The following is a 14,095-nucleotide window of genomic DNA, read 5'->3' on the forward strand; positions in this document are numbered from 1 at the left end:
GTGAGCTGAGGCTGGGCTAGAGTGAGCAGAGGCGGCGGATTCGACGAAGGAGCGTCCGGTGGGCTTGCGGCAACCACATGTGACAACCCTGGGCTGCTTCATCCACTGTGGAAGCCGATCCACAGTGTGAAGTTGATGTATTTCTTCAGCGACCAGCACGGATCAGCTCCAGGCATGACGAAGCAGATATCATCCTCTTTTGGAAGGGCAAACAAAGTAGTTTCGCTTTCACAACGAAGCACACAGCGTCTTCAGGACATGGCTGCAGCGTCAACAATACTACAGCGAGAATCAAAGTTACACCTTCTTTCTTTGCGTGAACATTTGGGCGGCGTTATGCAAATCTTCCCACATCTTGACGTAGACATGTGGGGGCGTGTTAGAACGAGCCGTTTTAGGTAGGTGTGGTTGACTCTTAACTTTTATAAAGAAAATCTCTTTGGATTTGAGACTTTAGTCTTTGCAAGGGTCAAAATAGGTTTATAGGCCTAGATATGTATCCATACAAAATCTTAACAGTCTTTAAAAAATATAATTATATATATATATAAAATATATAAATTATATCTGCAAACACTGTCTTTGAAGGGAATGCAGCAAAAGATCTAACTGGCCTGCTAGGTGCAATGTTAAGACTTACAGTATAAGGAAATGTTAAAGTGTTTTTGTGTCAAAGATGTCCTAATCTTTAACAAAATGTTTGACAAATATTTGACAAGCATGCACACTCAAAATAGGTTTATAGGCCTAGATATGTATCCATACAAAATCTTAACAGTCTTTAAAAAATATAATTATATATATATATAAAATATATAAATTATATCTGCAAACACTGTCTTTGAAGGGAATGCAGCAAAAGATCTAACTGGCCTGCTAGGTGCAATGTTAAGACTTACAGTATAAGGAAATGTTAAAGTGTTTTTGTGTCAAAGATGTCCTAATCTTTAACAAAATGTTTGACAAATATTTGACAAGCATGCACACATACATTCACCAATGCACAGAAACACACACGTATACAACATGATCAGTTCATTTTAATTGCACTGTATAATGAAATATTCGTTCAACTTTCTATTTAATGAAATACATTTATTATGTTTGCACACTAAAGACAATAGTGTCAATTTACTGTTAAAAATAAAATAATTTCAGCCGAAATTACCTGGCCCATTTTAACTAAATGTTGTGCCATGGCTCAAGAAGGTACCTGCTGATACTCTAACTCTCATAATTTTAAAACAATTATACTTTTTCACATAAAAAAAAACCCCAGGATAATTTATAAAAATATAATTAGATCTCATGCATAGTTTATTTGATGGTATTATAAGTCGTTTACCAAAACGTGGCCCATTTTAGCTGACTTCACCCTAACTGTAATCTGTCACAGTTACTGAGAAAAAAAAAAGTGTAATTAAATTACAGTTAGGCCTACTTATGAAAATGCTAACAATTACAAAAAGGGGTTCTGAATATTTTCACACACATATTGATTTCTTTCCCAAATTGAAGTGACTGCTCTAAAATATGAGACACCAATATTTCAGCAGTTTAGGACACAAAATAGGACACATGCTTATTTGATAACTGTTTCATTTCCTATTTGGGTTATTATGTATATGCTTTATTTTTTAAGATTAGTAACTGTTTTTCTCCAAGGCATTGTTAGATGCCAGTGTTTCCTGTCGTACCTATACAAGGATTGGATTTCAAAAACAGTATCATATCTTATGATTTTAAATCTGTATTTAACCGAAGAATGATCTCAAAGTAAAAAGAGGTGCTAAAGTCTGATTTGTGTTATAAAATTAAATAATCATCTTAAATCAAGGGAAGAAGGATTTTGAAAGTCTGACAGTAGCTTTGAAAGGTTAAACCTGCTTGCTCTAAATGTTTCAAAATGATTAACAGTTGAAAACATTTGTTAGAAATGTAATCAAAAAGTAATAAAATGTAATCAGTTACATTAATAAAGTCTAATTGAAATAGATAACTAGCCTATACTTATTACATTTTAAATAAGGTAACCTGTAATCTGTAACCTATTACGCTACATTTCCAAAGTAACCTTCCCAACACTGTATATAGGCTAGCCTACTCTATGTGGGGGTCTGGATGAAGGAGAGGTGTTTGGGCCAAACGTTTGGTTTTCTCAGCAGCAGACGCGCTACAGCAGGTGGCAGCAGCAGCAGCAATACAATTTTCAGCTCGACGGGTGTCGGTGCCGAGCGGATCGAAAACACGGGCTATAGGCTATACCTGAAGAAAAAAGTAGATTTTTTAAAAGAAAAAGTTAACTCCTTTGGAAATTCAGGGAATTGGACCCCGTCCTGAAAAGTTTTGTTCAAGCATTCACCTGTTGGAATTGCTTCAATAGTTTGTTGCTACAAATCATATGATGAGGATGGATGGATCTCACTGGAGGAAATTCTGGAAAAACGCGCATGCATATTCTATGCCGAGCCCACCCGGTTCACCTGCGTAGGTAACTGACGTCTAGAGTCGCTGCTGATATAAATGGAGCCGCGTCGTCACAAGTCGTCAGTAACAATGTTGATGGTTGGCATCGCCTTCAAGTGTATGAGCTCCTCTGAATGGAGTAGTGCTGTTTAATGAGGTTTTGCTAATTTTACGCGCTACGCGACATGGAAGAAAACAACGACACGTTCTTATCATTTCAGAACGACAGTGGTTTAGATCAGCAAATCGACAATGTGACTTTACCTGTGAAGGTTCCACTAAGTTATCAGATCTCCACGTCTTTGCTGATCGGCGCGCTCATTCTATGTTCCATATTTGGAAACGCATGTGTTGTGGCGGCTATTGCTTTGGAGAGATCGCTGCAGAATGTTGCAAACTACCTAATCGGATCACTTGCCGTGACGGACCTCATGGTGTCGGTGCTTGTATTGCCAATGGCGGCTCTTTACCAAGTTTTAGACAAGTGGACGCTTGGACAGGTAACTTGTGATATTTTTATTTCTTTAGACATTTTATGTTGCACATCTTCAATCCTGCACCTGTGCGCTATCGCTTTGGATAGATACTGGGCGATCACCGACCCAATAGACTACATGAAGAAAAGGACATTAAAACGTGCTGCTCTTTTAATCACCGTTACCTGGTTTGTCGGCTTTTCGATATCAATTCCACCCATGTTGATCATGAAATCTCAACCCAAGAGTAAAGCAGAAGACATGGCCAATCCTGAAGCGTGCATGATCAGCCACGACCCATGGTACACTATTTATTCCACCTTTTGCGCGTTTTACATCCCTCTGATTCTCATGCTGGTTTTGTATGGACGCATATTCAAAGCGGCGAGATTTCGCATTCGCAAAACCGTTCGAAAACCTGAGAAAAAGAGGGTGAAATGTTTGACTGTGTCACCTGCGCTTTTTAAGCGAGCGAACGGAGAGCTGGGCAAAAACTGGAAAAGCGCAGTCGAACCCAAGCCCGCCGCGTGCGTAAACGGCGCGGTGAAGCACGCGGAAGACGGCGAGTCTCTGGAGATCATCGAGGTTCACAGCAATTCCAAAAACAACCTGCCTCTGCCCAACACTCCAAACTCTGTCCCTCTGTTCGAGAACAAACACGAGAAGAACACCGAGGCGAAGAGGAAGCTTGCCTTGGCGCGCGAGCGCAAGACAGTGAAGACTCTGGGCATTATAATGGGTACTTTCATTGTGTGTTGGCTGCCGTTCTTCATCAAAGCGATCGTGCTGCCTTTTTGTCCGTCTTGTGATATGCCTTTGTGGCTCATCGACGTCATTAATTGGCTCGGGTATTTAAACTCGCTTTTGAACCCCATCATTTACGCCTACTTCAATAAAGACTTTCAGAGCGCCTTCAAGAAAATCATTAAATGCCATTTTTGCAGACCATAAACATACCGTCTTTTCAGTTTTAACTGTCAGAAACACGAGTTTAACCAGTATTGCTCAGAAAAACAATAGTGGTGTATTTTAACAGCACTGAAAACTTGCTCTTTAGTACCACTATAAATATACATGATTCATCCTGATTTTATATATCAGATGTATATGTTATGATATCAGGTTACACAATGTGTACTGAAAATGTTTATTTCATGTCCATGACAAACAAAGATCATGTCCATGATGTAAAAAAAAATAAAAAGTCCCACTGTACATTTACCTTGTGTCCTTGTCCTTCTGATTGTTTTTTTTTATTTAACTAATCATATGCACAGACCAATGTTTATGAATGAGAAGAACAAGCTGTGCAATGCTCAAAGAAGAATAATTGAATTAAATAATTAAAAGTAATTGTATTGATGAATATTATATGTTAAAGCTGTCTATCAAATTATATAAGCAATAGCAAGAAAATAAAATTCTAAAGACCCCTTTTATGAATTGTCACCTTGAACATTTGACGCCTGTGAAGATATTATGTTCATAACATTGACTTGGATGCATATCCATTATATAAGTATCAATATGTATATTATAAATGTAAACCTATTAAATTTTTTTATGTCTTATGGCACAAGAAGTGTCCTTTCAATATTTGCCACTTGAACATTTGTGTGTATATATATATATATATATATATATATATATTAAACATTTATTGATGCGTCACTTTCAGTCCATCATTTAAATGTGTCTTTATACTTTTCCTCTTTGCCAGGCACTTTAAAATCCATTAATCCTGACTTGCGCCTTCATCCCCTGTGGAAACCCTGCGTGAAACAATGGATACAAAGGAGCAATGGAGAGGCCGAAAGATCCTCTTAACAAATCCCTTCATAAAAGAATGTTTTCGCAACAAGATGCTCCACCGCACATATCTCTTTATTTCTGCAATGCTAGAAATCTCAAGGCTTTTACATGATCAGGAATGTGCCAGTGCAAATGGTTACAATGAATCATATTAACAGGTCCCCAGCTGGCACTGTTTATGTCAGCTGATGAATTCTTGTTGAAACAAAATAGTCTGTTTGTTCCATCAGTGCTGAAAATGAAAATGTGAAAAGTCAATAAAACAGGCAAGTGGGCTACATATGTGTGAGTTCAAACTCAAAATCTTTTGTGTCCCATTAAAGCAACAAATCTATATGGAATATATATATAAATTTTTTTTTTGGAGGATTGCGCTAGGATCGTATAGTCTCAAAAGTTGCTACAGCAGCCCTGCCATCCAGTTGTGTCTGAATCACTAAAAGCCACTCAACAGAGCGGACACAGTGATGCTGGTCACCATAGCGACACTCAGATGTTTCAAACTCTGGGTCCGAGGTGCAATTATCTGATCAAAGGCCTAGGACAATACACAGAGCCCACGTGTACACCCACAGCTGGCATGATTTAGCGACCTGAGGATCCACAGCTATTTATTAACAATGAGAAACCTCCAGAACCCTGCCGAGAAACCACTGCTGATCACTCAACAAACATTGGTGAGGTCCATTATTGTCTATTTTGGGTTACAGCTCTGCAAGAAAATCTTGAGAGCTTGCTAACAAATATACAGTAGAGACAGTTTGAAACTAACTGGATAACAAATAAACCTTCTCAGCCAAAAAGAGCATGACTGGGTCTGTCAAGCTCTAAAAGGGGCAAAAAAGCATCAGAAATAGTCCACAACGCTATATTCCAAATCTTCTAAATCCATTCAATTATTTTATGTGAGGAAAAGAGCAAAATTTACGTAGGTATCCAATGAATATTTTGGCTATTATTGGGCTTCAGCCCTCAGAACTCTATCTGAAATATGATTAATAAAATATTAAGCACATACTTGTAGCTTAATAATTTGGTAGTGTGATGTATAATATTTACTTTGAAACAGTTTTCATTCATATTGCTTGTAAATTTCACAAATAATTACAATGTAAAATGATTTTTTGAAGTTGTAAATATACAACAAAGATTACTGGAGTATTTCTAACAAGAAAATACAATTTCTGTCTTTCTACTTCAAAATGTTTAGTGTTACTTGCCTTTTTTCAATTATTTGTTAAATTTACTAGCAGTTTCTGAAGATTGTTTCTTGTTTGTTGACTGACTTTTTCAGTGTACAAAAAAAGGCAAGTAACACATCAAATCAAACATGGAATTTCAGAAAGACTGAAACAGTTGTAGCCTAAAACATACTTCAATAATATTTGTTATATTTACAGCTTTGAAAAATCAGTTATGCAATCATATAAAACGGCAGGAACTTCAGGAGTTAATTAAATAACTGAAAACAGTTTGTCAGGTTAAAAAAGTGTGACACCAAGACCACTTCAGGTGAAATTTCATAATCAGACTTTCTACAAGCTCTAGTTATTCAGTTTGAGATCTATAAATTCTGAATATTTCTCAGTCTTTCAACCAAGAATAATCAGAGGCAGATGCACCGAAGAGAAGAGATTCTAGAAAGTCCAATGTAATCCAGCCAGCTGAACGCCGATTCTCAAGTGGCCGTCTTCAAAGTGGGCAAGATACAAAGATTTAAACTCAAGAACAAAGCTCAGCCATATGTTGAGTTTAAATCTTTGAGTTTAAAACAAATAGTTCTGTGGTTCACAATTACAGCTGGAGTGTATGTCAATGAACGCTTTCCCAGAGGTGGCAGGTGCTAGTATTCCAGCTTCAGTTAGAGGACATATGAAAGGTAAGATTTCCAAAACACTTCATTCAAAATCAGGACAGAAGAAAAAGTGTCCACATATGAGACAGCAGACAGGAACAGGCAGTATTGCACAAAATTGAAATTTATTGTTCACTGCTATTTTAGGTTTGGACTTTTTGCCATTTTTAATGAAAGAGACAGTTGAGAGGAGACAGGAAATGAAGGCGAGGGAAAGTGGGATCGGTATGTGATACTAGAATCAAAGTCACATCTGCTTCATAGGAGACACTTTTTGTGTTCGTGGCTCCAAAAATGCAGTATATTTTCCCTACTGCAAAATATACTTTGTTCATTTCATGTATTCTCTTGTTTCCTATTATCAAACGTTTTAGACTGCACAAACATGCAGCTTGATGTAAAATCAAAGACACTCACACATGCAATCATATGCAATATTTTCAGGGATGGAACTGATTCTATAGCTTGTTTCCTAAATAATATTCCAAGCCACAAACCAGAACAATGTCAATTTGACAAACTCCTATATTATCCTTAAAATATTCTCAGTGTTGAAAAATATATTGCTTTATTTTGACAAACCCTTCAAGTGACAAATTTTTTTTGCTTAAAGAGGAAAAAAAGCCATGTATGAATGTTCTGATCTGTTTTTTGTTCTGATATGTTTTTGCAGACAATCAAAAGTGATACTGAAATTAAGAGTATCATTGCGAACTTATTTTCTAAACAAAAATGACAGCTTTCTTTTATCATATACTCAGGCAGACATTCAGCAATTCAACAGGACAATAAAGCTTGTACATCAGACCAGCAAGTGCTTTGAGCATCAATACATTAACTATGACTGAATAATTCAATCATATCATAGTAGCTGTGAATAACATACAATGTCTTAATCGTTGATTTAAATACATCAAATGTTTGGAAAATATGATTTAGACCAGTTATATCCAAGGTTGATCTGTACTGAGTAAAATATAAAATCCACTGCAAGTTTTTAGTTCAAAAACAAGGTCGTGAACTTTTGCTCCACAATTATCATATTCCTCCCGCAGCTATTTCACAATGCTACATTTTACATTATGAGAAAGGGAAGTAGTAGAGGGTCATCAATTATTCAGATACACAACATATGCATTTCAGAGATGACAAAGGGCAAAGCTGCAGTGTGTTGTAATTTACACAGCTACTGCAACTCTGAAGCATTTATTTACAGAAGCAAGTATTTGTCCACACAGGTTTACACTATATAAATAATTATATCACATAAAATAAATAATAAAATACCATAAATATACAGTATGTATACACTATTCAAAAGTTTGGGGGCATATATATATATATATATATATATATATATATATATATATATATATATATATATATATATATATATATATATATATATAGATATATATATATGAAAAATGAATACTTCCATCAAACAAGACACTTTAAATGTATCAAAGGTGACAGTAAAGACATTTATAATGTTATGAAAAGGTTTGGAAATAAATGCTGTTCTTTTGAACTTTCTAAAGAATCCTGAAAAAAGTATTATGGTTTTAAGAAAAACATTTTCAACATTGATAATAATAAAAAATGTTTCTTGAGACCCAAATCAGCATATTAAAAGGATCATGTGACACTGAAGAGTAATGGCTGCTGACAACTCAGCTTTGCAGTCACAGGAAGGAATAAATTACAATTTAATATATATTAAAATAGAAAATATTTCACAATATTTCACTGATACAGCCCTGTGAGCATAGGAAGCTTCTTTCAAAAACATTAAAAAAAAAATTCACACCAACCTCAAACTTTTGAATGGTAGTGCGTGTATATATTTCTTTATTTATTTTACAATACAGAATTATTTTTAGACTTGTTTATTTGATATTAACCTAATGTATATTTGTATATTTGCTAAGACAGTGAGAGTAAAAGAACATTGAACATTAAAATCCTAAGAGGCAGTAAGGAACAAAGCAATGGAAAGTCTCTTCAGGAAATCCCACCCTTTAAAGGAAATTACAAAGATTCAGCAGATTCAGGAAAAAGAGGAACATGTTTGTTTCAAAACAAACCCCTTTTCCTGTTACTTTTCCTAACACATTTGAAAGCTTTTAAATGTAACACATCTAAAAAAAACATGAATGTACTTAAAAAGAGGGTGATTGTCTAATCTACCCCAGACACTTTAAATATGACAAAATATCCACACGACTTTAAACAACTGAAATGAAGACAGCTGTGCTTGTACTTGAAAGCATCAGTCCGTCAAAGAGCAGAGTGTTCAAACAGGATCACCTGGGTCTGACTCACACTGGAGGGTCTCAAGGGTCGCAGGACTCCGATGCGCGAATACACCTCTGCGTCCGAGCCGGCTCCACATGACGGGTGAGGGCTGGGTGGGGTGGTGTGGATGATGGGGGCGGACATATACAACATGGACGGTGGAGGTGGAGTGATGTGAAGAGGAGGATGAGGAACAGGTGGAGGTGGGGTGGGAAGAGAAGGGGTCACTACAGGCAGGTTGGGCTCTTTTAGATCATACTGAGCCATGTGGTAGAAACCAAAGTATTCCAGAGCGTTCCCGGCCTGAGCAATGCGGAGCCTGTGGCGCAGCAGGAGCACCCAGTACAGCAATGCCAAGATCAAAATCCCAGCCAAGACCATCAACACCACAGCCAAACTGAGCTCAAAGTTCCAGCAAACATGGGGCAGATTTGAGGTCCTACAGCCCATGGATGATTGATTAACAGAAGATTCTTTCCTGAGAGGAACATTGGACAAAACTATCAGGGTTCTGTCTGTACTTTCAGTGGTCATAGCTCCTGTCAATCCAGACATGCGTTTCTCAACCACACACTTTATTGGTATCTTTGGTTCCTTGAAGAACCTTTAACATCCATGGAACCTTTCAATTCCAGAAAAGGCTTTTTATAGTGGAAAAACTATTCTTTGGGGAACCAAAATGGTTCTTCTATGGCATTTCTGCAAACCCCACTTTTGGAAGTATGCAGTCGAGCGTTGCTGAACATCTGTTCTGGAGAACGTGGTTTGCAATCCCAGGAACTGGATCGAGGCCTGATGGCGACTCCTGGTGCTCAATTAAAACAGCACTGGAACAGAATGAGCTGAAATATGTAAGTGGTCAACCTGCTGAGATCAGTCTACTGAGCTGGCCATCCTGTGGAGATCTCGGGTCTAATATAGAACTGAATCAAATGCTTCGGTGAGTCTTGCACACCAGAGAGCTGCTGAGGCTGAGCCAATATTGAAGCATTTGTGAGGCAGTTGAGCTGTTACTATGAGATGAAGTGTGCCGTATCTACAGACTTTGCAACAGCATAATCAACCAGTCTTCTGAGGTTTGCATAACTTGTAATACTGTGGAAATGAAATATTTGTGCAGAAATGAAACTTTAAAGGAATTAAAAACTTACTTTTTCCACAGAATTCCATAGAAGTATTCCCGACGAGGGTAACGACTGAGAGTTGTGCTCTATAAAATGCAGGAGAGAGTGTTTGTCGTGGAAGGAAATTCATAGCGAGTTCAGGAAAACATTCCACTCAGTTCTGGCTGGGGATTGGCTGAACTCACTATCTCTATGGTTACAGGAAACTGGCAACGGATGTTGGTCTGTTTTGCTGAAGAATTCTCATGTGAGAGGAAATAACTGACTTATCAAAAAACACAGGCTTGCCATCAGGGGCACAAGCCAGTGTGAAATGACTCAAACTAAACTGGCTCACATAAACATATAAAGGTTGTTGACATTTTTGTACAGTACTGTTTACTTTTTGTGACTTAAATTAATGTATCGTTTTAAAGTCGAATAAACATCTTAGATCCAAAGGTTAATAGTTAAGGAAATATTTTGTATGTTTTATCAAAAAGAATTAGAAATATGTCATTAAAAAAATAACATAAATTTTAATATTTCAAGTATGATTTATTTTAAGAAATGAATTCTTTCATTCAACAAAGATGCCTTTAATTTAAAAGTGACAGTAAAACATTTTTTTTATGTTACAAAATATTTCTATTTTAAATAAATGCTGTTCTTTTCAACTTTCGATTCACCAAAGAATCCTGAAAAAAAGTATCAGTTTCCAAAACTAACAAACAAACAAAAAAACGTAATGAAGCACAACCAGTTATAGCTTTAATAATAAGACATTTTCCTTGAGCAGCAAATCAGCATATTAAAATGATTTCTGGTGAACCTGCTGAAAATTCAGCTTTGCCATCACAGGAATAAATTACATTTTAAAATGTAATCATATTGCACTGTATTCATATTTTTACTGTATTTTTGATCAACTAAATGTAGACTTGTATTTCCTTATTTAACTAGTGACCTAGAAATAGTGCAGAGTCTTACGTATCTTTTTATTCATTTCCATCATAATGCTACATTGTTTTACACTTTTCTAAATTATTAATCTTTACATTTATGTCCAGATTCTAAAAGAGGAATATCAATATTTGTTCATGTAGGCACAGACCATTCAGAAAGTCAAATAATTAATCGAAGGACTGCAGTTCTTTCTGAAATCTGCAGCTACTGAAAAGCACACAGTTCAGTGCTGGCGGTTTTGTGGATTAGGAACGCTCTGCTGTTGGCATTGGCTCCACTGTAGTCTGAGCCACCTGCAGCCCTCCCCAGGCACAGCGTGGCGAGACAGATTACAGCCAGCTCACAATCACTCATGTGTGTTCCCCATGGACAGGTGGGTCTGTATGAACCCAGCAATAATAGAATAAAAGTGCAAAAGCTCTCAGAGGCCACTGCAGGTTATCAGAGTTAGGTGCTGCAGGACTCTATACAAGCATATTTCAATATCACATTGATATGTCTTGTAAGCAAAGACCAAGTCACATTGTGAGTTATAAACTTGCAGTTGAGGGGAAAAAAATCAGATTTGAAGATAATAAAAAATAAAGTCTCAATTGCTTTTTATCCTTGGGCAGAAACTGGCTTCCATAGATAAATCTGTTGGAAATATTCAGCTCTATATGATGTGTCCTGGACCTAAAGTATTCTTGTCTGTTCAGAAAATGTCCATTTAGCCACAAAAAGGTGTTTAGATGACAAAAACAGGTCCTTGTGTGAAACTATTTAGATGTTGCTCAGAAGAATAATTGCTTTTCCTGTTATGAGAGTGAAATGAGATTGTGTTGTTTGTCTAAATTGCTGTGGAGAAGATGCTCTTGACATAGAATACAATCTTTAAAATAAATAAGGCATATAATGGACAAACTAAAAGAGGACAACTGAATGGTCACTTGAGTTTCATAGCTTGAAAGTGGAGTAAAAAGTCTCATTTTAAATCACATTTAAACCAGGAAATAAACAGTTTTTAAAACAAGTTTTAGAATAAAATTATTAAAACAGAAACACTATGACATAAATTGAATAAAGAATATTGATGATTCAGAACTATTAAACAAATTTGCCACAATGACCATGTGAAAATTTCATACTTTCACGTGATCCTGCTGACAAACATTTATTATAGAATACTATCATTATTTTTTACAACCAAACTCTGTTGTCAGTGTTTGCATTTTACATGTTATATGAACAATTACTTAATAAATAGATTGATGTAAGTCTAGTATACATCACAGTAACAGTTCATGGTTTATTACTGACATAACTGAAAAATGACTCATGGTTCATTAAGGGAGTTCAGGTGTGAGTTGATTCACTCATTGACCATATGAATCTGATTCAAACCGCCAACTGAAAAACGAGTCCAGGTCTGTTCTGTGAATGTTCTGAACTGAGTTCAAAAGAATCTGTTCACAAGAATCTTTTTTTTTTTTGCAAACTGGAAATTGTGACCCACACATTCTAATATCTGAATAAACCATATTTGGACATGCGCAAATCTTTCTCAGTTGCATTTTACATTATTATTGCACGTTATTGTTTGATATTATCTTACTAGAGCTGAGCTTCACAAATTTCAGAGGTGTAAGGCTCCCGAAAAATCAGCTAAAGCTAGTTAGTTTTGATATATTATTAACTGATATTATGAAAAAACATTTCAGATCAGAGAAAATTTTAAAGGGGTCATATGATGCTGCTAAAAAGAACATTATTTGGTGTATTTGGTCGACAACTTTTATTCCTTTTCACACAAAATTGTGATTTGCAGGTACACAGTTTCGATTAATAAAGCCTAATTTTCGCATAATTATTTGAGGAATATTATGTTATGAATTCAAAACCATTTTAACATGCCGCGAGATTTGAAAACTGATACTTTTGAACGTTGTCATCACATATACAGCATCATATGCATGAGTTTTCTAATTCCGTAGGTTTGCTCAGTAGCTCACGTGATACAGCGTTGCACTTGAGAGATGAAGAGCTCCGGTACGAACCCCGTGAAACTACGGTTCAACAAAACAGCTCAGATCCGCATAAGGAAGTTAAAATCGTACGGCTGCATCAACAAATGCGTTTGCATTTGTTGACACTATCGGGTAGGTTTAGGGTTGGGTTTGGTGTAGGGGATATGTCCAACACAACAGAGCATTAACTTTTAGCGACACTCCCCGGATATTTGTATTCTAAACAGCCGCAATACGTACCTCAAGCAGCGTAATAAAAACGCAGGAATACGTGCCTGCTTTTAGCGACACTCATCAGATATTTGAATTACGGATATTTGAATACGTACCTGAAGCAACGTAATACAAACACAGCAATACGTGCCTATATCAACGTAACAAATACGTGCCAGGGTCACGTATTTAACTTGCGTTTTAACGTTTAACGTTGCGTTTTAAAAGTTAACGTTTAAGCGTTTAACTTTTCCTTTTTATCGCCACTCACTGGATGTTTCACTTTGAAACTGCCATGAAACATGCAGTAAGGTACATAATAACGGTGTTGCAGAAATGTATTTAGAGGCACGCATTTCGAAATGAGCCTGGGATGAACCATTTTAGCCATAGACTTGAGCCCTGAAAAGACACCAAAACAAACACTAAGACTTCAAATTTATTTCAATCCCACAAATAACATTTCATACTGAAAATTAAATATACTTGTAATGAGAAATAATTTAAAAATATTAATAAAATACAAAATACTAATACAAGCATCTCTAAAGAAATCATTAATGAAGTTTATTGCAGTACAATTTATAAGAAAATACTATTTCATTCTTTCTACTTCAAAATTTCACATTTAATTCAATGTGTTACTTGCAGTTTTTGTAATTATTTGTGAAATGTACTAGCAATTATTGATTGAAAACAAACTTATTCCTGAAAGTTGTTAGAACTTTTTAATATTATATAAGCAACAACAAACTACTACAGTCAAGTACATTTTTAGTTATATGTCAGCATTATTTACTTGACTCATTTTTGCAGTCCAGCAAATGTCATTTCACCAACAGATGTGTTCTTCACTTCATGCAATTTATCGGACGTTCTTGAGGCCCCCGTACATAGACT

General features: G+C 36.1%; 1 protein-coding gene across 1 annotated transcript; it reads left to right on the top strand.

Moving 5' to 3' along the window:
- Positions 1-2,560: 2,560 nt before the first annotated feature.
- On the top strand, positions 2,561-4,145 carry LOC107706510 (5-hydroxytryptamine receptor 1A-beta-like). The gene has a single exon (XM_016510244.1). The coding sequence runs from the start codon at positions 2,652-2,654 to the stop codon at positions 3,891-3,893; it is 1,242 nt and encodes a 413-aa protein (XP_016365730.1). The 5' UTR covers positions 2,561-2,651; the 3' UTR covers positions 3,894-4,145.
- Positions 4,146-14,095: the final 9,950 nt, after the last annotated feature.

Source organism: Sinocyclocheilus rhinocerous, unplaced genomic scaffold (genome assembly GCF_001515625.1).
Source record: "Sinocyclocheilus rhinocerous isolate Xijiao unplaced genomic scaffold, SAMN03320098_v1.1 scaffold1405, whole genome shotgun sequence".
Lineage (NCBI taxonomy): Eukaryota > Metazoa > Chordata > Actinopteri > Cypriniformes > Cyprinidae > Sinocyclocheilus > Sinocyclocheilus rhinocerous.

What these genes read in the sequence shown, in the direction of transcription:
- LOC107706510 (XM_016510244.1), top strand. Translation starts at nt 2,652, where the DNA reads ATGGAAGAAAACAACGACACGTTCTTATCATTTCAGAACGACAGTGGT.